This window comes from Erpetoichthys calabaricus, chromosome 17, assembly GCF_900747795.2.
Source record: "Erpetoichthys calabaricus chromosome 17, fErpCal1.3, whole genome shotgun sequence".
Classification (NCBI taxonomy): domain Eukaryota; kingdom Metazoa; phylum Chordata; class Cladistia; order Polypteriformes; family Polypteridae; genus Erpetoichthys; species Erpetoichthys calabaricus.
The window spans coordinates 30,626,271-30,653,367 of record NC_041410.2 but is presented as its reverse complement, the minus strand read 5'-3'; the positions used below and the strand labels follow the sequence as shown (position 1 = coordinate 30,653,367).

Here is a 27,097-nt window from a genome sequence, read left to right as displayed (position 1 = left end):
TGAATTGCCAATTGTTTCTAATTTAATCCAAAAACTTTAGCGATGGCTCTGCGGGCCACCAGTTTTTCACATGCATAGTACAGTGATATCAGAGGCCACTTACATTAGACTCGAGTGGCAACTCTAAACTGACCTGATATGAGCAGGTGTGGCTGTGTCCTATGATGGACAAGTGCCCACTCTAGTATTAGGTCCCCTCTTTGTCCCATTGAATTCCAAACTAAAATGGGTATCACAATTGAATTTACTGCGGGGGAAAAAAGTAAAGATTGATCAAATGTTGAAAAAAGAAAAGAAAGTACAAGTACAGTTGATGTGTCTGACCTTTTTTATTTCTGTGTGTATAAAATCTTTACTTTTTCATCTTGGAAATACACACTGTTGCATCTCTTCTCTAAATCAAATACATTGTGCATTAAAACAAAATTTTTGAAACCATTGTATCTTTACTAAGCTGATCATGCCCTAAAGTTTCACAATTGCAAAAATCATTAAATTAATTATAAAATTATTTTAGTTAAAATAACTATTTTAAATACGCCTTTTAAAGTATATTGTGAATTAAGCGGACCTAAGAATATTATTTCATGACTTATTTTCCAAATATAACTTTTCTATTTAGTCTTTATTATATTGAAAGCAATCGAAGGGCTATAATAATAATAATAATAATAATAATAAAGACTATTTTGGCAGCTTAATTCTGAACATGGCTCGTACATTGGAGCCAATTCGAACTGAACATATTGAAAAAATGCAACTAATTATACAAAAACACTGGTTTAAACACGTGCGCATTTTACATATGCCGTGAACTCTTCCGTGTTTGTCCACCTCCTTCTTTGCTGTGCACCTTTCATTTATAAGAAGTCACCACGGCACCAGCTGGCCAGTCCGCAATGGATCTGCAAGTGAAAGCCTCTGCCTGTGCTGTTCTGTCTTTGATTCTCCTTTCATGTAAGAAGGTAGTCCTTCGTCACTCAAACGTGTTCCGATTACAGTCTTCTGTTAAAAGTGTATCACGTGTTCTTTCTTTTTTTAATTTATTTTTCTCACAGGCTGCTCCGGTTTGAGTCTCACTACTCCCTCAGATCCAGTTTTCGGACGGGTAGGCGGCGATGTGACATTCAACTTTTCACTTAATCCTTCAAATGTCGTGTTACAGGCTGTGGCCTGGAGGTTAAACAATACTAACAATGTAGTGATTTGGACGGGTGGTGCAGTTTCATACGGAGTGGGATATGAAGGGAGAGCCGATCTGAGCACAATGACGGGATCTCTGTCGCTCTTCAGACTGACTCTACGGGACTCGGGACAGTACAGCGTGAGCATCATAACTGCTGGGGGAGAGACTGTGAGTGGAAGCGTAACACTTAATGTGTTAGGTGAGTAAAGTGGAGTTTTAGTGTGCCGGCACATGATCCAAAACACCCCTGATTTACATCTAAATCGTTTATTAATTTGAATTTTCTAGTCACGCAGTTATATAAATTACTTTTTATTTCTATCATGCCGTATTGCATTGTGATCTTTTCATTGGACACTGGTTCGCACCTGCAGATCAGTTACTTGCAATGCATTACAGGTTAATGATGTGCCTTCACACAATTCCCGAGACACGGCGCAGTTTGAGCATCATAAAGACAAAGGATGCTCAATACAACAGCCATGGGTTATTAGGAAGTTGAAGTGCAATTACCGTTATAGTTGATTTTCCCCGATATCAAAGAGCATTACCCCACAATTCGTAACATTTGCTATTAATTTTAATACATAAATGACTGTATTTACTTTATTTAATGATAAACGAATGTCCATCCATCCATCCATTTTCCAACCCCCTGAATCCGAACACATAATTTACAAATTTACACCAGGCTGGCCAAGTAGCGAATATGTATATGGAAAAGAGTAAAATAGACCAATTATCTTCATTGTATCATTTCCACCCTTCCATTCATATTTCCAATTAGGACAAGGTAACGGAGAATCTGGAGCCATTCTCAGCAAACATCTAGCGCAAGGCAGGAACAACACCTGGGCAGGGTACCGGTCAATCGCTGTGTGATCACAGAGTATCAGAGAGAGGGAGAGCAGGGCTAATTTAACAACGCCCGTTCACCTGAACTGTAAGTCTTTTGAATGTGGAAGGAAACCGGAGCACCCGGAGGAAACTCAGACAGAGATTCATGCAAACTCCACGCAATGGCCACCTGGGTCTTCTTGTATCATCGCACTCACAGTTTACTCTGACTGTTGGAAAGGGCACTGCGTGCATTAATAAACAACGACACCCTGCTGTTAACTTAAAGAATTGACTTCAGGTTTTCTTTATTTTAGAAAAGGGTGATTTTCTCTTGGTGTGTGTGTGTGAGTATGCGTTCCCTGCAGTGGGCTGGCACCCTGCCCGGGGTTTGTTTCCTGCCTTGCGCCCTGTGATGGCTGTGATTGGCTCCAGCAGACCCCCGTGACCCTGTATTTGGGATATAGCGGGTTGGATAATGGCTGGCTGGCAGATTTTCTTTTATGGCACATGTCAGACATTATTTTGAGTTCGAATCAGAAACTACTGTATGTTTGATTTTGCGCTAATTTATACGCATAGTCATGTTATGTCATTACACACTCTTAAAAGTCGTGGTTCGTTCATGGCACTTCAGGGTTTTTTTTTTTACTAGGTTGAGTGGTTCCTCGTAGAACTGTTGCTTGACAAATTTCCAGGTGCTCCGATTTCCAATACCACTGTTCAAAGGCTTGCGGGTTATGTGAACTGGCGCTGTTAGATTACCATATTTTGCTGTGTTTGTGTTGTTGGGGGTTGTTGGGATTTAAGTATGCATGTTTGTGCGTGTATTTTGTGTGTGTGTGTTAGCGCGCCTGCAATCTGCGATGGATTGCTTCCTGTCCAGGATATGCTCATGCCTTGCGCCCGATGTGTGCTGGGATAGGCAGCATCTTCCCCGTGACTTTGTCTTGCATAATCGAGTCAAAAGACTGGATAGATGAATGGATGGGTAGAAAAATGCATTGAAGACAATAAGCCTGCATATCACAACGTATGTTACTCTTTTTCGGACTATAGTCACCGCTTGGACAGCCTGGTGGAAATTTGTATTCGTAATTTTTTAAATAAACTGAATAAAGTCCATTATGTATGACAAATTCACACACTCTATCGCACAGTGCACAGTGTATTTGTTTCTTAGCTATATATGGAATAACACGAGTACAATGCAATGCAAAAAAATCTCGATGTGAAAGACAGTGGCAGCACATTTTCCATACATTAGCTATATGCCTGTACCTTAGTGTTACATCGTGCTGTTTGTTTAATTGCTCTTGTTTTTCTGTTTGTTGATGTCCTGTATTGTCTTGTTCTGTAGTCATGGATGGGATACTGTCCTCCGTTTCTTTGCTTTTTACACTGTCGAGTTGTCTGAGGTTAATTGTTATTATTCCGAGGTTACTATACCGCAGTATCAGTAAAAACGACTTATTCATTCAGTGCTGAGAACCCTTATAGCATGTAATGAGGCGTCACCAGGCTGAATGAAAAAACAGTACCAGCTAGAGCCCACTGGTTAAAGTTTAATAATGTACAAGTGCTGGATGAGGTGGTGGTCGAAGATTCAATCATAGGATTCAATGCTACATGGTTTTCAGCAGAGTTAAGAAAAAATTATACATGATTTTTAATACAATATAAACAACTATTAGCAAACATAGGGAGATTTGTTGTCAGCAAAAAAAAAATGGAGGAAATACTCTAGATCACCAAGTAAAGATACTCCGAAGAAATATGGTGTAAGATTAAAACTGAGTGGTAAACTCCTAAGAAAAAAGTGCATTGTTTAAAAACTGAATGGATGTATTAAAATTTGGATAAAACAAATTTACTAGCAGACACTTTTAGAAATCTTGCTGGAGATGAACATATGAATGAGCAATTTAAAGAAGTTACAATTCAAGATTACATCTTGCCTGAAGAAGGGGCCTGAGTTGCCTCGAAAGCTTGCATATTGTAATCTTTCTAGTTAGCCAATAAAAGGTGTCATTTTGCTTGGCTTTTCTCTAAATTCAAGAACAGGAAGAGTTATATATTGATGGATTGCTCTGATGGTAACAGCTTTGTTAATGCCAGATTTTCCTTATAGGATTAAAATCAGTAATTTTGAAGGAAAAAAAATCTCAATTGGATAATCTTTATAATATAATTGCAAAATTTAAGCAATAAAGTAATATTAATACTAGCCATCCCCCGTGGCTTTGCCCATGTAAAAGTGAAACAGGACAACAAGGAGGACCCTGCCTGGCTCCCTTCTCCTGACATCACGCTTCCCCCTCCCCGCAGCCCACAGCCTCAGTCTCTGATTAGCGTGAATATATTGCTCCTGCAAGCAAACTATGTTCCTTAGCATGATGAGAGAAGTCGCAAAATCAACCGGAATGTTTAAGCAAATTATAGAAACAATAATGATCTAAATCTGTTAAGTACTTGTCTCTTTTGCTAGCTAAAGCAAATGAATTCTAGCTAAAGCAAATTAATCGGTACTGCAAGCAAACTATGATACTTAGTGAGATGAGAGAGGTCTTAAAATGAACCAGAATGTTCAAGCAAATTATAGAAAAAACCTGATATAAATCCATTAAATAGTTCTCTCGTGAAAAGCAGACAGACATACAGACAGAAGTTGAATTTTATATATATTTAATATGATTTGGATAAGGGCAGATCGGTGGCGCAGTGGTAGCGCTGCTGCCTTGCAGTTAGGAGACCCGGGTTTGCTTCCCGGGTCCTCCCTGCGTGCAGTTTGCATGTTCTCCCCGTGTCTGCGTAGGTTTCCTTCCACAGTCCAAAGACATGCAGGTTAGGTGCATTAGTGATCCTAAATTGTCCCTTGTGTGTGCTTGGTGTGTGGGTTTGTGTGTGTGTGTGTGTGTGTGCTTGGTGTATGTGTGTCCTGCGGTGGGCTGGCACCCTGCCTGGGATTTGTTCCTGCCTCTCATCCTGTGCTGGCTGGGATTATCTCCAGCAGACCCCCGTGACCCTGTGTTAGGATATAGCGGGTTGAAGAATGACTGATGAACTGATATGGATAAAGGGTCAGTTACCTAAATCATGGGAATAAAATCATAATAGTACTGATGGAGAAACCAGGAAAAGTTCCACACTGTCCTAATTCATATAGGCCTGTAACACTAATTTTAGTAAAACATTCATTCATAAAACTTTGCAGTTCTTTTTAAAGAACACATAATTGATTACAATGTTTCCAAAGTGGATTTAGAAGAAAGAGGAGTATAACTGATCATATTCTAAGACTGAAATCTGAAAGCTTTAAATAACAAGAAGATACTTGTTGCAGAAGATTTAGAAAAGACATATGAAATGTTATGGTATAGGATGGGTTAAAATATTCAAATTCGGATTAAGGTGTTTCTCAAAAGTATCTTAGCACTAATTACAATATTGTCAACTCCCCTGTAACATCGATATTTAATTTAAGAGTGTTTCTCGAACACCATGCGCACTTGTTACTTGGTCGTGACTTCCTCTTGTACAGATCTTAGCAATGGAACTGTTTCTGACCTCACACTTGTTTTCTTTATTGAGATACATTTCACAGCTGCCTCATTTAACAGACTAACTAACTAGTCATTAAGTTCATTAGCATTATCTGGCAGTTGTAATTGTTCAGGTAAATCATCACAAATATTTTTGCCTTTATTCCAGCTTATTCAGTTTATCCAGTTTTTTCCAAACAAGTACACACATTTCTATGGATATCATTTCACTCTATCATCCTTTAGGCATGCTAGATTTAAATAATCTATCAACTGTTCTAATCAGCCCATATTTTTATCTGTATTTTTGCTAATTCTGAGTACATTATGTGTACTGAAGTCTCCACACATCAGAACAGAGCAAACTGTAATGGCCAACCCCTTACCCAGACTGGCCACTATACTACCAAGACTTATTTCTTGGATTACCTGAGGTTTCCTTCTCTAATAACAGGCCATAATCCTTACAAGTTGTCTTATTTTTCCAACACGATGAAATAAGCCGAAACTATAAACAGATATGCAAAGTTAAACACTGATGTATTGGAAAATGAAAAGACAGACAAATATTCAATAATAAATATATATCTGCGCGCAAACTACCACTTATCCCAAGAACACCAGTGACTAATTACTATATGTAAGAATACAAATATTTACATTAAACCATCCCATGCTACTAAACAATAAACAAAAGCACACAACACAAATATAAACATGGATTGGATAAACACAGCAGTTTAAAATGTGGTGAAAAATATGTCCCAAAATAAAGTCCGATGGTATTGAAAATGGCTGCATTGATATTGTGCTTCCTCCCGACAACAAAATGAACTCCCTGGAAAAGTCCTGGCAATGGTTGGAATGAATTCGAACCCTGGGGTTTCTCAGCTCTGCCTGTTGTGATGTAGGATCAGTAGTTGAAAAAGCAGGTAGTGGAATAAAGCAATAAATAGCAGTGATGAGTTTGTAGATGGATGGTTAAATTGTCTTCTCTCTCTCTCTCTCTCTCCTCTCCTCTCCTTGCCTCTCTCTTTCGCTTTCGCTCCTCTTTTTTAAATATAAAATGTTTCGGATGTATCTGGTGTGTAAACTGGTCATTTCTGTCTTAGGGCTGCGGTCTCTCTCCATCAACCTTCCCCTCTGCACTTGCGGGGACAACATTTACTGACACACATATAACGGGCAGTAAATGGGACGATGAAAACAAAACACTCAGTACAAACATAGAATATACTATTATGTAGCCCCGCTACAAAACTGTATCTATAATCACTTTTTGAGCTTAAAATAATTTATCAGTGTATTTCACTGTTAAGGTAAAATACTTTGAGGCTTTCCTTATAATTATTTTCATTTTTTCTGATTTCTTTCCTGTCTGGGCATTATAATTTATAATCTCACAAAATGAATCTTTTACTATATCCACTATTAATATCTCTTGTTTAATGGCAAAAATCATTCTCTTGTTGCATTATTTACATGTCCTGAAAAAGCTTTCACTAGTACTGGTTGTATCTTTTTTTCAACAGTGTCTTCATTTCCTTGTGTTATTTCATTATGCTTGCCATCCTTATCTCTATCTTTTCTAACTGCCTCTGTATATGATATTTTAAATTATTTTTAACATTTTTTGCTACTTGATGCAAATTACACACTGCATAAGCTACACTGTGATTCCCACCCCCATTGCAACATTCCACAGTCTGTTCTTTACCTTCTTGATAATTATGATCACTTCCCCAATTCACACATCACGTTTTACCTTTACAAATCCCCAATGTGTGTCCACATCTTTGACACTTAAAACATTTAATAAGTTGTGGTATATATGTTCTAACTGGTTACACCTTGGACCCCCTTTGCACTTCTGGTAAATTATCCTTAAAATATCTGAATTGTTTTTCCTTCTTTTTTGTTATTAATACAATATAAATTTGTCTTTTTTAAGCTTTTTGTTATTTCTTTAATATTTACTCCTACTCCTGAAATTATTCCTTTTGCCAAGCCTCTACCAGGCACTAATGCTTAAATCAATGCTTTTCCTAAACTAGTTAGTGCTTTTTCTTGTTGTTTCATAGTTTTACAAAAAATGTCCATTTAATAATTTTGTATCTTCATTAACTTCCCCCAGTCAGTCAGTCTCTAACCCGCTTAATCCTAACACAGGGTCACGGGGGTCTGCTGGAGCCAATCCCAGCCAACACAGGGCACTAGGCAGGAATCAATCCCTGGCAGAGCACCAACCCACTGCAGGACACACACACATCATTAGGGACAATTTAGGATCGCCAATGCACCTAACCTGCATGTCTTTGGACTGTGGGAGGAAACCAGAGCACTCGGAGGAAACTCAAGCAGACACAGGGAGAACATGCAATCTCCACACAGGGAGGACCTGGGAAGCGAACCCAGGTCTCCTTACTGCGAGGCAGCAGTGCTACCACTGCACCACTGTGCTGCCCTAACTTCCCCCATTGTATCCATAATCCATGACACATATTTAAGAAGACTAAATTCCTCAACTGTCTTCCTTCATCCTTTGCCTTATGAATAACTATAATATCTCTCTCGTTCCCTAACTCTTCCTCACTAAATGTGCCTGAATTGTCCAGTCTTTACCTTTTTTATTTCTTCCTACTCCTCCCTCCCCTGCTACCTAAATTTCTTCCATTTTATTAAATATGAAGCTATCATGACGATGGCAGAAATAACTTTTTTTGGAGTTGAACAAAACAGTCTCAGAATGTTTCTACTTTTTTCAGTCGATGACCCTGCAGTCACTCCACAGATTAACTAATTAATCACTTCTCTTCACTGCCTCCATTTCTTTCCTGACCACAGCAGATATTAAAAGGTAGCTGTAATGCCATCAATGGGAAAAGGAAAAAGTCCTTTGAATAGAGATCAGGGGATGAAATATAAGTCACAAAATAAGCTATGTCAAAAGCAGGAATCTGTCCTATCATTCACTTCAGTCAAATCTTTATTAAAAAGACTATACAAAGACACAGTTAAAATGTTGATGTGCCATTTTGAAAACTAAGAAGACTAAATAACTAATACAAACACTAATAGAGTTTTAGATTTCTGTCCACAATCTTAAATAACTAGTAAGCCCCTGATTCGCCAGCGAATCGGAAATCCAAGAATGGCAATCAGTTTCTGTTCCGTCCAATATCTGGATGGATGACATATCATGGAGGGTGGGTGCATCTGGGGAAATGTCATTTAACTACATAAGCATATCTGTAGTAAAGTGGTCTCGTTTTGTGGAGATGTGATTCCGTTGCCTGTGCTGACACCGACTGCTGGCAGAGTTTTGCACAGCAAGTTCAGTTCACAGGCTGTGGAGCTCGTGTGCCAGCCACTGAGTGTGGGAAACCACTGGGTTAGAGTCTGTGACCGTCATGTGATCTATATTACTGGCACAGTTGATTAGAGCAAGTGTAGCTCACAGGTTGTGTTGTTTGGGCGCCACGTACTGACTCCGGGAAGCCGCCGCGGTTTGGGAAGTCGCTGCGTTTGACTCTGGGGCGGGTGCCACAGCGTTTTGGGACGCCGCTGCGTTTGACTCTGGACTCTGGGGCGGGCGCCAAACTGAATGACCGTTATGTGATCTACATTACTGGAACAGTGGATTAGAGCAAGTCTAGTTTACAGGTGGCGGGCTCGTTGCAGTGCGGCAGTGCGCGTGACATCCGGTTTACAACCTTCTCGTTTCTGTGTTTTCTGTGCAGTGCGGCAGTGCGCGTGCGCCTCGATGTGCCATTATGTGATCTACATTACTGGCACAGATGGATTAGAGCAAGTTTAGTTTACAGGTGGCGGGCTCGTTGCAGTGCAGCAGTGCGCGTGACATCCGGTTTACAACCTTATCATTTCTGTGTTTTCTGTGCAGTGCGGCAGTGCGCGTGCGCCTCGATGCGCCCAGCGCCCTGCGTCCATATCCGGTTTACAACCTTCGGTTAGTAATATGGATCAGGAACTGCATGTCCCTGTGTTTTATACTCTCTATACAGTGATGATGTACTGCCCAAGAATTAAGCAGAGAAGATTTTATAAATGAACAAGAAGATGAGTGTAGGCAAAGACAAAATGAAGTAAAAAAACAGAAATTGCTAAACCTATTGCCTAAGACAAGCTGCTAAACAAGAATCCTAGTCAAAAGGGAATGCAAATAATTTCAAAACTAATTACACAAAGAATAACATGCATGAAATCTCTTAATTTTTGTACAAATTGCGGATAACAAGAGATGTGTTGTGCTATTCAAAGCAACACGTTAGTCACGTCAAACACCACAACCCCCTAAAAGGGCACTCATTGGCAATTAGGAGTTGTACCTTGATGACAGGATTCCAGAAATTATGGCACCAACATACAAAGCAAAATGGCATTGCATTAGTTCTAAATAATAATTCTTTAAACATGCACCTTATTCTAGAGGTAATAAATGTCTACCTGTGAAGGTTGCCTGAATTATTCAAAAAGTGTATTCATGATTTAATAACATTTTAAAGTTACCTCATTTATAAAAGACAGCACATCTTAACAATATGACAATCACTTTTTAAGTACTTTAGAGCATACACACACACTCACACACACACACATACACACACATATATATATATATATATATATATAGTCACAGGTGGCTGGGGGGATGACCCGGCCGGGATGCCCTGGAGGACGAGAGGAGGGCTTATGCCTCCCCCAGACCACATGGGGGCGACCACCCTGGTGGCTATGGGGACCACAGGTACAGAGCTTTGAAGCTCAACCCTGTAGGGGTCCATGGTCACTGACAGGGGGCGCCGCAATGCCTAAGGAGCACTGGACCTCAGCACTTCCACCACACCCGGAAGTGCTGGGGGGAAGAGGATTGGCGACACCCGGAGTGCTTACAGGTGCGCAGCCAGCACTTCCACCACACTGCGGAAGATTGTCAGGAGGCACCTGGAGCACATCCGGGTGATTATAAAAGGGACCGCCTCCCTCCATTCGGGGGCTGGAGTCGGGTGAGGAGAAAGACAAGGTCTTGGACAGGCAAGGAGGCGGCCTGAAGAAGGAAAAGGCATTTGATAGATGGCCTGGACTTTTGGGGACTTTGGGGTTGTGTGTCACTGTAAATATGGAAAATAAATGTGTTGTGGGTGACTTGAATGTGTCCGCCTGTCTGTGTCCGGGCCAAGCTCCAGAAAATGCATATATATATATATATATATGTGTGTATATATATATATATATATATATATATACAGTGGTGTGAAAAACTATTTGCCCCCTTCCTGATTTCTTATTCTTTTGCATGTTTGTCACACAAAATGTTTCTGATCATCAAACACATTTAACCATTAGTCAAATATAACACAAGTAAACACAAAATGCAGTTTTTAAATGATGGTGTTTATTATTTAGGGAGAAAAAAAATCCAAACCTACATGGCCCTGTGTGAAAAAGTAATTGCCCCCTTGTTAAAAAATAACCTAACTGTGGTGTATCACACCTGAGTTCAATTTCCGTAGCCACCCCCAGGCCTGATTACTGCCACACCTGTTTCAATCAAGAAATCACTTAAATAGGAGCTGCCTGACACAGAGAAGTAGACCAAAAGCACCTCAAAAGCTAGACATCATGCCAAGATCCAAAGAAATTCAGGAACAAATGAGAACAGAAGTAATTGAGATCTATCAGTCTGGTAAAGGTTATAAAGCCATTTCTAAAGCTTTGGGACTCCAGCGAACCACAGTGAGAGCCATTATCCACAAATGGCAAAAACATGGAACAGTGGTGAACCTTCCCAGGAGTGGCCGGCCGACCAAAATTACCCCAAGAGCGCAGAGACGACTCATCCGAGAGGTCACAAAAGACCCCAGGACAACGTCTAAAGAACTGCAGGCCTCACTTGCCTCAATTAAGGTCAGTGTTCACGACTCCACCATAAGAAAGAGACTGGGCAAAAACGGCCTGCATGGCAGATTTCCAAGACGCAAACCACTGTTAAGCAAAAAGAACATTAGGGCTCGTCTCAATTTTGCTAAGAAACATCTCAATGATTGCCAAGACTTTTGGGAAAATACCTTGTGGACTGATGAGTCAAAAGTTGAACTTTTTGGAAGGCAAATGTCCCGTTACATCTGGCATAAAAGGAACACAGCATTTCAGAAAATGAACATCATACCAACAGTAAAATATGGTGGTGGTAATGTGATGGTCTGGGGTTGTTTTGCTGCTTCAGGACCTGGAAGGCTTGCTGTGATAGATGGAACCATGAATTCTACTGTCTACCAAAAAATCCTGAAGGAGAATGTCCGGCCATCTGTTCGTCAACTCAAGCTGAAGCGATCTTGGGTGCTGCAACAGGACAATGACCCAAAACACACCAGCAAATCCACCTCTGAATGGCTGAAGAAAAACAAAATGAAGACTTTGGAGTGGCCTAGTCAAAGTCCTGACCTGAATCCAATTGAGATGCTATGGCATGACCTTTAAAAGGTGGTTCATGCTAGAAAACCCTCAAATAAAGCTGAATTACAACAATTTTGCAAAGATGAGTGGGCCAAAATTCCTCCAGAGCGCTGTAAAAGACTCATTGCAAGTTATCGCAAACGCTTGATTGCAGTTATTGCTGCTAAGGGTGGCCCAACCAGTTATTAGGTTCAGGGGACAATTACTTTTTCACACAGGGCCATGTAGGTTTGGATTTTTTTTTCTCCCTAAATAATAAAAACCACCATTTACAAACTGCATTTTGTGTTTACTTGTGTTATATTTGACTAATGGTTAAATGTGTTTGATGATCAGAAACATTTTGTGTAACAAACATGCAAAAGAATAAGAAATCAGGAAGGGGGCAAATAGTTTTTCACACCACTGTATATATATATATATATATATATATATATATATATATATAGTGACGGATGGCCGGGGTCCATGCCTGGCCGGGACACCCTTTCACCACATCTGCCATGGGGACAAAGGTGGAAAGCCCAGTATCTCCCCCTGGACGTTAGATGGCAGCTTCCCTGGGTTGCAGCGGTGCTTCGGACTCCCCCAGGGCTTCATGGGGGTTGGAGTTCTGTGCAACTATGTGGGTTCCGCAGGCACCACCAGGGGGTGCTGCAGCAGGAGCTGCTGGCCTCATTTGGGCACTGGTTTCGCCTTACCCAGAGGTGCAGCCAGATGTCGCCTATCAAGCACCTGGAGCACTTACGGGTACCCAATAAAAGGGAGCCAGCGACCACCACCAGAATCGGGAGGAAGAGGACGAGGTTACCAGGGAGGAGTGGTGGTGCCAGGTGATATTGTTGTACTGTTCTTGGGACTGTTTTGTGTCTGTGGGTACGAGGAAGGCATAGCCCACAGATGAAGAAAAATAAATATCTGTTTAATTTTACCCGTGCCTCCTGTGTGAATCTGTGTCAGGTTGGGCGCTATATAGCACTCCTCTTACAATATATATGTAGGAAGAGAGAGAGAGAGATTATTTACATACATCACATTAACTACATATCACAATTAATTTTTGTTTATACTTTGAATGATACATTTAATGTGGAGAATTAAATTAAATTCTTTTTTTCCCTTTACAGACTGCTGTGCAAAGGTGAGCCTCATTACTCCACAGTATCCAGTTAATGCCACAGTGGGTGGAGAGGCCACTTTTGATATGTCTATTGATCCCCCAAGTGAACAGGCGCAAACTGGAGTCTGGAAATTTGGTCCAAGAATTGTTGTAACTTGGATAGGCACAAATATTGTTTATGTAGAAGAATATAATGGAAGAGTTGAGCTGATCCCTGCCACCGGCACTCTGAAGTTTAATAAAGTGTTGGCTAGTGACTCAGGAGAGTACAAAGTGACAATTACAACGGAGGAATCATTTGCCAATCTAAATGGAAAAGTTGAGCTGAATGTGTATGGTAAGCAAAACAATTTAGAAAAAAAAACTAAGTAAGATTATTTGAACTGTAATAGGAAATCATTTAACATGGTTTAGTATAGTAAATAAGATATCCTTCAAACACTTTATTAAAAAAGTATTGGTAAAAAAAACAAAAACATTGTGAATATAGAACTGCAAATAAAAAAATAAGGCATGTTTAAATAAATAAAAAAGGTAATGCCCATTTTAATACAGAACTGTATTAATTTAACTTTCAGTATTACATATAACATGTAAACCAATGCAAATGTTTTAAAAGTATACAGGTGACACTGACTAGTTCTGATTTTACTATAGCAATAATATAATAATATGTGACTTAGTATTACTTAATATTGTTTTTATTTGTTCTCTCTCATTGAAATGTGTATCTGAGATAAATAATTAATCATTATACTGCTAAGATCTGCAATACTGACCCTCTATGGAGTGCTATTAATATTATTGTTATTAAGACCATTTTGGAATTTTGTATCTTAGCATCACCTTATCCAGTTCTGGTAACCTCCTTGCACCCAGTGCCACTAGGACAGGCCTGGCTCCTTCATACTCGACACTCGGTAAACAGGTTAGAACATGGATGGATGCATGGATGTTTTATTGTACTGAACACAAGACATTCATTTCTTTTCAGCATGAATCAGCAGGAACACTGGATTGGGTGAAAATAACAGAACAATTTTATTATGTATCTGTAACACATTTTTCCAGTTGAGAAGAAAGGAGCTTAAAAACAGTAGCTTTAGAATTTTGCTTAGGACATGAACCAGTTACAGATTTGAAACAAAAGGGCTATCTATTTTACAGTGGGTTTATAAGGTGAGATGTGCAGCTTAAAATGTGATGTTATATCTGTGGCATGGATGACATCATATATGTCAGTACCTGGAACAATTTTGATTGCATTTTCAGCAATAAGGCTATCCTGTCTCTCAGGAAGGGAGAAACAATTTTTTTTTTTTTAGAACTGAGGATGTCTGTTCTAAGTAGCTGAGCAAGAGACTGTCTTTGGGATTGGCAGACTTCAAGAGGGGCAACCTCAAAGGAGTCACTCTTCATAACCCAGATCACACACAATGTCTTGAGTTTTCTAAAACATCCTCTTCAATTTCTTTGCAATTAAGGCATTTCCAGATCTTTGTTATCAGTATTTCTAGTATCCATTTTCAAAACCAAAGAATGACAATGAAGCAACTGGAATAGGTAAACAAAAACGATTTTGGTCCTCCACTTTCCAATGCATGCCTGATCTTTAATGGTGGTGGTCAGATATATAATGACCGATATCACATTTTCTTGTCGAGTCACATATACACCATCATAAGTTAAGTCCATAACACAAAGAATGCATATTGACTGTAGAATCATGTAATAAGAGTCATTAGTTAATTGGGAGAAATTACCCAGGATGGTGTAGTCGGCTCTGCCTCTGTATGCTGCCCCGTGGATCACCTGTTTTGAAGGTATTGATGTCACAGTAGGTGGAGAGGTCACATGTGATGTGTCAATTAATCCTCCAGTTTAACAGATAAATAATGGAATCTGGACATTTGGTTCGTAAACTGTTGTAAACTGGATAGGAATTACTATTAATTACAGAGAGAGCTATAAAAGAAAAGTTGAGCTGACAACCAATACAGGCATGCTGACGTTTAACACACTGTTTGCTAGTAACTCAGGAGAGTACAAAGTAAGACAACAGAACCATCTTTAATTTATCTAAATAGATAGATAGATAGATAGATAGATAGATATAGGCATGTTGAGCTGAATGTACTGTATATGGTGAGTAAAACAATATTTTTAATGTATCAGCAAAGGGCATGTAAATTCTAATACAATATAATTTCATACTTCTTTTGTATAATAATATTTTTATCTTTATTCACAATAGTAAAAAGAAATGGTGTGAACAGGCTACTGTATGAAACAAATTGATCTTTTAAAGTTTAATAAAGAGCCTGTAGGATATACTTTAGTAAAAGTAATGTACAGTTATTCATTCATTTTGCATTTAGTATTACATTTAACTTATTTTTACTTAATTCTTGAGCATTTAGTTTGGAAAATGGAGTCTCTCTCTAGTTTAAAGTAAAGGCACACAGACCCCTAAACTGCAGCAGAAACTAGAAATATATTAGTGACTGTGGTGTAATGGCTGACACATAATATCAGTCAACAGGTTTTCTGGTAATGAAGTGAGATTCCTCCCCAAAGCCCCACATCTGTTAATGCAGTTAATTTTATAAACAAAAGAGCCTTTATGTCTGTGATTATGATAAATTAAACAGAAATGAAGATGAAAATTTAAACTTTTATGATAATATTCAGGAAGACAGATCATTTCACTGTTGTTTGTTGGGTCAGGATATCAATCAGAAGACAAGGCCTATAGAGAGTGTACCTTTCCAAGGAGCCAAGTGACAATGACCATTCCAATTTAATTAATAATTAAGATAGGAAATAAATAATTAAGATAGGAAGCTTAGCATGGTTTTGTTTTGGTTTTCATTTTTAAAATATGTATCTGGGATAAAACATCAATCATTATACTTCTGAGAAGCAGTAGTGCTGATCTTGGCATTGTTATTAGGACCACTTTGGAAGTTTTATTTATGTTTTATTAGCACTATGTTCAGTTTTCCACACCTACCTTAAGCTTGCTAAATATGTTAGGCAATGAATAGATGCAGGGGTGTTATATTGTATGCATATCTGTATACAAGACATTTCATTTCGTTCCAGCATAAAGTAGCAGGGATGCCAGACTGGGTAAAAGTGACAATTTTAACAAATATACCTGTAACTTGTTATCTATGTTAAGAAAAAAGAGGAAGCTTAAAATGGTAGCTTTACAATTGTGTTTTAGCAATTAACCTGTTGGATATTTAAATGAAAGAAAGAACAATAAGTTTGAAATTACTACAGAAGGTGAAACATGAAGCTTGAAAACTGATTTTATATTTGTGACATGGCTGGCAGCATATGTGGCAACATTAAGTCTTACCAGCTACTCAGCTGGGGAGAGAGAACAGAACAATTTGGATTGTTTAAAAGTCTGAATGCCTGCTCTGTGTAACTGAACATCCCATTCCTCTTGGGGCTGGAAGACTTCAGGAGGGCTAACCACAAGGGAATCACTCTCATCTGAGGAGAGTCCTTCATAATCCATATCTTCCACAATGTCATGAGTTAGAGTACACTTCCTCCTCAATTTAATTGTCACTAAGATATTTTCTTAACATTGGTATTTGTGCTCTGACCCCCAAAGGTCATTTGAAAAGGCAATTTCCTTTCTGGGATTAATAAAGTATATCATCATCATAATCATCATCATCATCTGTGAATCTGTGTCTTACTTTCATTTTCAAAATAAAAGTCTAGTAGTGTCACATACATCTCTTTGGTGTAAACTCCTCTAAGTTAGGCTTGTTCATACACAACACTTTCCTCCAATCATCTAATGTCCAGTGCTTGTGTTATTTTGTTCATTTTAACCTTTTCTTCTTGTGTTCCAATTTCAGCTTTTCATTGAAGCTCTGCCTGTAAAACCGATATCCCTGAATAATCTCTTTACTGCTCCAGATGAAACTGATGTTTGTTTTGCACTTTTCCATAATTCTTCCAGCTGAGGACCCATTAATTATCTGCTTCTTAAAATGGAGATTTTAATGTACTTTTCCATTAATGCAATTGTATATCTGGGCCTTCATTGTCTCTTCTTATCCTTGAAAAACTTTTTTTTTCTTTCAAGATGCAGTGCACACCTTTTTATGAAATAATTAATTTCCCAGCAATCTCACACATAGTCTGAGAAGTTTCAAAGGAAAATTGTTCCATTGTGCATATTTTTCAAAATAAAATTACTTTCTACAAATGGCTGTGTACCAGCTAGTTCAGCAACTGCATTGCCATTTTCACAGCTCATTGAAGAGCACAATATTTTTCAAGTGCCCCAACAACAAATTAGCACATTAGCAGGATTCATTCAGGAGTAGGTAACACAATGTACTGTCAGAAGACTACAGTATTAGAGGCTTGAATTGGACCTTTGAAAGCCTATGCAAAGACTGAACTATAAAAGATGTTTCAAACATTAATGTAAATGTCTTTTATAAGGTTTTTCAACAATTAAATGATGTTTTGATGAATGAAAGTATCAATTTCTTTCAAAAACATGAAAACTCCTTTGTAATTACAACCCTTCAAACTATACTGTATTTATTAAAATTCTATATAAAGTTAAATTGTATGTTTATAAAGGCACATCTAATTCAATGAATTCACGTCGTTCACTTTTTTTTTCTGATACAGACTCTTGTTCAGCGGTAAGCCTTATAACTCAGACTCCAGTTATCGGAAAAGTGGATAGAGAGGTCACGTTTAATGTGTCAATTGAACCATCAAGTGAACAGGCAAATATTGGAATGTGGACATTTGGTTCCAAAACTGTTGTTAACTGGATAGGCACAGCAATAAATTATGGAGAGGACTATAAAGGAAGAGTCGAGCTGTCACCCGCCACTGGAACGCTGAAGTTTAACAAACTGTTTGCTAAAGACGCAGGAGAATACAAAGTGGTGGTTACAACAGAACCGTCCTCCATCAGTGTAAATGGGGAAGTGGAGCTGAAAGTTGACAGTGAGTATAAAATACTATTATATGCTTACAAAGGGTTTCTGAACTCTATAATTTCAAACTTTTTAAGTACAATAGGTAATCTATGTTTCATTCTGTCATTTTATAAATTGCATTTGTAAAGGGAAACTGTGTCAGCAGGCTACTACAAGAAAACCAAATACACAAGAGTGTAATACATATTAATAAAGAACTGTGTTTTAGTGCTCATTGACTGTTCCTTGGTGATGGCATTGCTTAATTAAGCATTCATCTACCATCTAATATTATAAATAACTGAATTTTATTTTATTGTATAGTGACTATATTGAAAAATCTGGTTCCCCTCTAGCAAAGTAAAGGGGAATCAGGCAAGAAAAAAATTACTTTGCACAAACCCTGAAACAGCTTACAAATAAGAGACTGCTTGTGTGGGTATAGCAGCCATACCTTGAAAAATATTTGTGAGATTCTGTTGGACAGTGGCTCAACAACGTGCTTTGAGGAGGGTATGCAAGATTTGTGTTTGGGCACCCATTCTGCATGAATTTATTAAACCCAAATATTCCTATGAGTCAAAAACTGAACATGGGTGCTGCTGTTCTACATACACTGTATAATTCCTATTTATTATTAAATTGAAATGTATCTCATTATTTTAAAATTCATGTAAAACAGTCTTTGTTCTGTTGTTTCAAAAGTGCCTCGTACAAGTGGTCACACTTTTACTTATGAATGTGTTCCAATCCATATGAAGCATATTTTATACATTTTAAGAAATTACTAGCCTGTCCTTGTGTTTTATAATGGAGCCAATAGGTACAGGGATCCCATTTTGAGAAATAAGTCTTAAAAATTAAAAAAGACGTGCACTATGATGTAGGAAAGCTTTCGATTTATGAAAACCCGTCTTCTTCATTTCTAAAGTATGTTTGTGCCATAAAAGTAAACTGGAAAAAATAAATGTTATTATAGATTGCAGATACTGTTTTCTGGAGGTAAGAATATGTTTCTTGCTTGCTTGTCTATACGTAGCAGGTACCATGGGTAGAGTTATAATAACCAACCACCCCTCCCCCCCACACACTTAATTCACCAAACAATATCCTGCTGATTATCATACTTCTGCTTCTGAGATTCTTTTTCTGCAGCAGTTATTCTCTGATATAGCTTTTAATAACAGAGGGTTGTGCTCTCAAATCATGGTGTCTAATTTTTGCCATTTACATTCCATGCGACTATTTTATATAGAGTGAGGTTTATGCTGAATGGCATTTTAGTAAAAAGAGCACCTATGAGTTGCATTGTATTTTGTGCAAATAAAAATACATCTGAACTGAACTTATTACACACTGTTTTATTTTAATTAAATCTTAATTTTTTTTAAAAACCAATAGGCCACCTGCATGTTGCACTTTCTGTGGAGTGTTGTGCACACAGAAGAATTAAGCAGAATTCTCAAAAAATGAAAAAGCAGTGTGTGATGAATCAGTTGTTGTTTTTTTTTAGTGGATATTGAATCAGTCTTCGTGAGGATATGGTAATAAAAGAATTGACAATAACTTCTTTGAGTGAATAAACCAATACCAGTCAAAACCTAAACACATTAGAAGAACAGGCCAACTCCACACAGAACCTGGAGCTGTGAGGCAGGAATGATAACTCTGCGTTACCACTTTGCCTTTACTGAAACATCTGTACTAAATTTCAAACTGATTAAACTTGAATGAATTGTCAGTTCTAATTTGGCCCTATTGTGTAAGTGGATGTGTGTGTCCAGGTATTATTTCTGCTTTGCGCCCTAAGCTTGCTGAGATAGGCTTCAGCTGCAACACATCCCTGCCCTGGATAAGCAGTTAGGAAGATCAGAAAGTATTTTCAGCACTTAAGATGTTCATGCTCAGTATTCTGTCAGCGAAGCACATGTGTGTATTATTAATCCAGTAGGAGTAGGCATTATCTTTGTGAAATAACAAAATAAGCTTCTGTATAGTGAAACAATTTAATTGATCGTGTGACATTTCCCAGTTATTACTCTCCTGTTGTCAACAGAACAGAGACAGCAGTTCACATCTGGGCATCAACATTCAGTGTTAACAACGGCACTTGGAAATGACTTTCTAAAGCCCTAAAGGGTGCCGGAGAGGCATTTGAAAGGCAAAGTGAAATGCACATCCAGTCTGTTTTTAAAATCTCTGAATCTCACAAATGTTTAAGTTTTTGCACTTTTTCTTTCTGAAAATGACATGGATACATTGTTTTACAATATGTGTACAATCTGAAGATACAGATCAATACTCATCATTTTTGCCTTGAGAAATTGACTTATTCATTTAGTTTTAGTGTTTTTGCTAACATTGTGATCCTGGTACTCATAAGCTCTATTATAAAATGCAAGCACAGGCAATTTTCTTTTTAATTTATGAAACATGCTGAACTTTAGAAAGCAATTTAATTTGGCAAACTAATATACAGTATATCTTGATAGTGAGGAAGTAACTTTGACTTGAAAAACAGCTAACTTATCTTTACATATAATGTAAACTGACAGTAGACTGGACTACGGTCAATCAGAGTGGGTCAGGTACCCTCAACACCAATCACAGAATGCAAAGCATATGAAATTGGATTTTATCATGACTTACAGTTAGGGATCACTGAGACCCCAAAAAGAACAGTATCATTTTCCACAGAAGAATTCGGAAACATGATGAGCCAAAACTTATGTGTAGCTGCTGAAATATAAGGTGTCATCAGGCACGGGTAAGACGCGTGTCAAAAAAATTCTCAGAGTCCAAGAGTTCGTTTTAAAGGTATTTAATGAAAGTTAAAAGCAAATAATCCACACAAGAATAAAAGAAAAAATAGTTATACACGTAGAATAAAAGGCAAAAAAAAAGGGAAATGTATCTTCTTTAAACTTAGTTTTTCTTGAAAGACTTTAGTTATTTCTATACTTAAAGGATCTTAATTTCTTCTTCTGTATGCCTTAGCGTACAGTGCGGTACTTAAGTAAACAAGTTTTCTTTACTTGTTATTTCTCACATTCAAAGGCCATCGAGCACTGTTACGTGCGGTCACGTTTCTTCTTCTCTACTTAAAGGTTCTTAATTTCTTTTTCTCTACTTAAAGGTTCTTAGCTTCTTCTTCTGTACACTTTATGTACGGCACAACACATAAATTAAGTGCTGTTTTCTTACATATTTACTTCACACACTCAAAAGGCTCGTAAGCCGGTTGGCACATAGGCAAGTGCCCAGGCACGGTCACATGCGATTACGGTTAAAAACCGTATGCCTCTACACCTTATACAAGGCAAGGCTGTCACTAACTAACTGAAGAATAATGTTTACTCCAAGCTGTTAGAAATGGTAAGAACATACCAATACGATTCTATTTACGGGGGTTATAGGAACCTCCCATTATTTATGCATTGTCATCTAAGAAATATTCATGAATCTTATAGAACAAGGAAAATGGCTCTTAGACTACGTGTATAAGCAGTTCTCATAAAATTGGAAATGTCTTGAAATATGTAACATTGTTTTATCAATTTGGTGTTTTTGAGCAGTTAAAGTGGATGTGATGTCCCAAAGACACCCAAATACAAGATAAGGCTTACATCAAATCAGAGCATTATGAAAATAGATGAAAACTGACATACTTAACAGTATTTGAAATAACTAACAATGGACTGTTAAAAGTATTTCATTAAAATATAAACTTTTATTAGCCTTATTTGTTAAATATCAGTCATACATTCCTTTCTCCACCTGCTTAAACTGAAATAGTAGTTCTGAAGATTTAGTACCCCCTGCTGAGCTTTTACCTCAGAATGCTTATTTGCTTTCTGTAAATCCAGATAGCAAGTGCTGACAACTACGCAGATGGATATGGAGGTTCACACTGAAGTCATCTTGGCTGCTCTCTCTCTCTTTCAATATTGGTAGTATATCTGAAAATGGAGGTTTACACAATGATGTTAATTTTTTATTCACTCAGCACATATACATATACTAGCGTGAACCCCACAAGTGTTTCTTACCACAATGGTTTCTTCAGTGTCACAATACCTGTTGTAGAGTTTCCCCAACAACATCAAAAATACATCCTGAGAAGATGCCAAAATGTTGCACAGGAAAATATTTTGTACTGTTTGTGCTGGCCAGGAACTCATTCAAGAGACGGAATAAATTTATAAGTTTACTTGCAACAAATACTGAAAAATGCAATGTAAAGCAAAACTTTTTTATTTGAAGTAGACTTGAATTTATGTTTTATTTCAGTTTCATGCTAATTGTTTCCATGCATAGGTATGTAAGTATACGATTGAGTAAAACTTTAGAGAGAGCATAATAGGGCTGCCAATGTGAAAAATGAGTGGAGAAAATCACATACCATTATCTTCAACATTTTACATCTGATCTGATTATTGTGAATTTGCATTAATGAGAATTTCAACATGACTTATTGGAAATTAGATATCACCACCTCCATCTTCTGATGTCTCTGCAACTTACACAACTTATGTAATGGCAAGAAAAAATACAATAAACATCAGTACAAATAGTTATAGCTGCGTATTGCACCACATTAAAGAAGACAACTCTTCAGAACAATTGTTCTTGCTTGGAGAACATCAAAGCCTGGATGGCCTCAAATTTTTTTAACTTTATTGAGAGTAGAACTGAGTCCTCATTTTTCGACCTAGTGGGGTCAGTGATTCCACCTATTTTAACCTAGGTCCCTTGCAACCTTTTGTTAAGTCCTTCGCAAAGAATTTGGGTGTGATTATGCATGATGATTTTAAAATGGAGAATCAAATTAGCTCAGTGATAAATTCAAATTTTTCCAACTAAGACTTTTATCTAAAGTCAAGTCCCTTTTATCATTTGGTGATTTTGATAAAGTTATACATGCTTTTATCTCATCACAGTTCGATTACTGTAATGCCTTGCATTCTGGGGTCAGTCAGTCTTCCCTCTCCTGCCTTCAGCTGGTACAGAACACTGCAGTACATCTCTTAACAGGCACTATGAGGCGTGATGATATCACCCCAATACTTGCATCCCTCCATTGGCTTCCAATACAGTTTAGGATATATTTTAATGTTCTCATCTTTATTTTCAAAGTGTTAAAAGGATTTGCCCCCACCTACATTAATGACCTGATTATTCTGTACACCCCAGCAAGGTCTCTCAGGTCTGCTGATCTGTTTCTCTTGACAGCTTTACAGTCTAGGATAAAACAGAGAGTAAACTGGACATTCTCTGTCCTGGCTCTGAAACTGTGGAATGGTTTACCCCTGAATGTTAGGATGTCCCACTCACTGCCTTTTTTAAACGTGTATTCAACATCATTTATTCCTTGCTTTTAACTTACTCTCATTCTTTGTTCTGATTTTAAAACTATCTGTCATTTGTTTTATATATTGTTATAAATTCTTACTTTTTTGAGTTTTCTGGTGTATGGTTTGTTCAGCACTCTGGGTTCAATTCCTGGTTTTTTAAAGTGCTTTATAAATAAAGATAAAATGAAATGAAATATGTGAGTCTATGCTCTAACCTGTGCCATCTTGCCCATGTTTGATCTATACAACCTGCGTTTGGCTTGTTACAGGGTGAGCTCACTGCACTAGTTGTGCAGACCAAAGCTGTGTTTTCAAATATTTCTTGTGATATGAATATATTGTGGGCTTTGTCTGTATTGTAATCATGCATTGGCCTCTCCATGAAAATCTAGTGCCCCCTGTTAACGTTGCTCTGTCACCAACCCTGTTATCCAACTTGTTTTCTTCATGGTCAGGTTATTTATTAATTTTAATTTTCACAGTCACTGGTAAATGGTGTGTGGATGTCAAAAAAAATGCTATCTGCAGCACATACTTTATATTCATGTAAAAGCAATTCGAACTCTGATACTTTACTATACAGTTTCCTAAAATAACACAGTACCTTGTACTCTGATTAAGTGTAAGTGAGAATGCTCAGGTTTGAAATTACATCTCTTATCATTTTAGCATATAGATATATACATGAAAACTGTATTTACAATAACTATATATTGTACTGTAAATTTGTGTTTATATTTTAAATGATACATATAATTCAGTGAATTAATAAAATTAACTTTTTTCCCCTTACAGTCTGTCCTTCAGTTGTGAGTCTCATAACTCCTCAGAATACCTTTATTGGACAAGTAGGTGGAGTGGTCACATTTAATGTGTCACTTGATCCACCAAGTGAACAGGCAAATATTGGAATGTGGGCAGTTGGTTCCAAAGTTGTTGTAAACTGGATAGGCATAACAATAAATTATGGAGAAGACTATGAAGGAAGAGTTGAACTGACTCCAACCACTGGGACTCTGAAGTTTAATAAACTGTTTGCTAATGACTCAGGAGAGTACATACTTTTAGTTTCAGTGGAACCATCTTTCTTCAGTCTAAATGGAAAAGTTAAGCTGAAAGTGCATAATGGTAAGTATAAGAATGCTGTTATATGCCTGAAAAAAGTGAACTCTAACACTGTATCATTTCATATTAGTTAAATAAAAATATTTTATTTACAACCAGAGAATGATGCATGTTGTGAAAATACACATAAACACATTAATAGTTTCACTTTAAAGTATAATTCCAAAACCTATTTCTGTCTTTTGTATATTTATTGTAAGACACCATTGTAGAAGTTGGCACCAATGGACTTTTTTACATTGATTAGGATGAAGCAAAACCCTCTTGAAATGGAAATATTTAGACTCTGATTGAACTGCACTTAGTCTAGGAAGTTTCAAAAAGTTCAAGCAACAGTACCAGATACCAAGTTCACCATTCTTTGTTTGATTAGGCCAGTTGGTCATTCACATTTTTGTAATATTTTTGTTTAGGCTGGTTGTACAACTTTCCCCATGCATATGTGGAAAATGGTGAGTTTTTAGTCATTGTGGTAAAGTTTCAAACTTGATTGGTGAGTTTCTCTTGTTGTTATGTAGTAGTAGACATGGCCTCCCACTCTCCATTTGTACTCAAAAACGAGCAGCAAGCAGTGATCTGCTTTTTATGGGCTGAATGTTTACCAGTTGCCCGATTAAACCTCCAAAAAGTGTCTCACTGCTCGCTGCTCTTCTATGATGCTACTGGGGAGCAGAACTATCATCCTAATCCTGATGTTCACAAACACTTCTATTGCTATTTAGGTTATAAACAGAATGCCATGAATGCATAAAACTCTGTGTTAGGTAGCTGCTTCTTAACACATGTCTGTAAATGTTTGTGTTCCTCAGAAATATCCAGTGACTGAAGACCACCAATGAAGATGCCATCAGCAATTCTCCTATTTTCCTTCTGATTCTTGTCAATCAAGTTGCCAGTGTCCTAATTACCCTGATCTTCATCAAGCAATGCACTTACATTAAACTAGAACAGAATGTCAACATGGGCCATATTCATAATAGTAAACTGTTATACAAAAGGGGATAGCAACTCCTCTTTTTGAAAAATATTGTGCAAACATTTGTTACAATGATAATCATGCAATTGTCATTACCGTATCAAGGAGGGATTTGATATTAGAGCTACATCTTAGTTGGATGTACATTGGGTTGGAATAGGACTACTTAATAAGGTTAATGTAAATTAAATTGTATTTAAAAGATACACAATAAGCACAAACAGTGTTGTTAATGTGTGCTTTTCCCAAGTAATGTCCAATTCAAGTTTTATTTGGAAAAGAAATGTGGATGACAGCCTTTATCGTTCCATTCCATTTTGTTACTGTTTAATCATTTGTTGTGAACCCAAGTCAACTTAGCAAACCTGTCCAATAACAATCCTAAGTCCAAGTAATTTCATGGTATGCACTAATAACTGAAATGTTAATATGGAATTTTTGCAGATTGTATATAATACATCTCAACTTGTCTTCATGTGGTACCGATGGCTTAGGCATGAAATCTGATTATTAATGATCTTAGGGTTGATCTCATGTTTCATAAGTGTGTCTCATTGAAATGGACACTATAAACAAGAATGTCTGAAAATGTATAGCTGTATTTAATTTAATAGGAACTCAAATTGACTTACCTGATGTATTCCTTTACCTTGTTTTCACCAGCTCATTTCTGAACCCAGTTCCTTTTTATTACTTGTGGAAAAAAAATTGAGGATATGTAATTTACAATAGCAAATGTATAACTTTAGGTTTCAAGAAGCTAGCAAAACTCATAAATCAAGGAGATATAAGGTAAAAGGTAATTTTTGAATTCCCTCATCACAGTTCTTTAAAAAGTAGAAAATATTATTTAAATGACTTCTTTATCTCCAAAAGTGTCAACTCTTAAAATATTTTAGCTGTTATTAAAGAGAATATAAGTAGTATTTCTTGGCTTTATCAACTGTTGACATAGTGCTCGTTAGATTAACTTTATCAAAACTAGCAGAAGACAACAATTTATTGAAATCTCAAGCAAGGAGTGAAATTTGGTTATTCGGTGCCTTTGTTTTTTCATCAATCTATGCAAAACATGCTATAATTAATTTTAAAAGCGTACATCTCATGCACCTCTCCACAGTAACTTAATCTAAAATATATTAAGAGTTGGACCCCAATTGTCCAATTGTGAAAAATACCATGTAGTTATGGCATTCCTTGGTTATATGTTTAAGGACTGTGCTTAATCGAGATTTTTTTTGGACAAAAACGTTTGCTTATGTATCATATACAGTGTCAGATTTAGAAACATTTCAAATCCTATTAGAATAGTGTTTGGAGTCATTTCAGAAGGGGTGACACTTGCTGTGATTTCCTACACTACATTTTAAGCATGTGGACTAATCTTGCTAAACTGGTGGAATCCAAATGCACGCTCCATAATAATACCTTAGATTCTTTAATATGGGTAAAAATACAAATTTTTCTGTTTAAATCTTGTTGCTTTAATCAGTATAAAACCATGTTATTT

The 27,097-nt window shown here is 37.3% G+C and overlaps 2 protein-coding genes across 2 annotated transcripts in view; both read left to right on the top strand.

Annotated features, from left to right (window-relative positions):
* LOC114644615 (hemicentin-2-like) overlaps nt 1–27,097 on the top strand; it is a 405,336-nt gene that overhangs the window by 56,073 nt on the left and 322,166 nt on the right. The gene's annotated exons all lie outside the window — the stretch shown is intronic.
* On the top strand, nt 1,064–26,804 carry LOC127526146 (uncharacterized). Its single transcript, XM_051920639.1, has 5 exons — nt 1,064–1,385; nt 13,167–13,496; nt 17,834–18,160; nt 24,282–24,614; nt 25,421–26,804. The coding sequence occupies exons 1-5, from the start codon at nt 1,268–1,270 to the stop codon at nt 25,435–25,437; spliced, it is 1,125 nt and encodes a 374-aa protein (XP_051776599.1). The 5' UTR covers nt 1,064–1,267; the 3' UTR covers nt 25,438–26,804.

What these genes read in the sequence shown, in the direction of transcription:
- LOC127526146 (XM_051920639.1), top strand. Translation starts at nt 1,268, where the DNA reads ATGACGGGATCTCTGTCGCTCTTCAGACTGACTCTACGGGACTCGGGA. An exon ending in CGTAACACTTAATGTGTTAG is followed by an intron (nt 1,386 to 13,166) that starts GTGAGTAAAGTG and finishes TTCCCTTTACAG; the next exon opens with ACTGCTGTGCAAAGGTGAGC. An exon ending in AGTTGAGCTGAATGTGTATG is followed by an intron (nt 13,497 to 17,833) that starts GTAAGCAAAACA and finishes TTTCTGATACAG; the next exon opens with ACTCTTGTTCAGCGGTAAGC.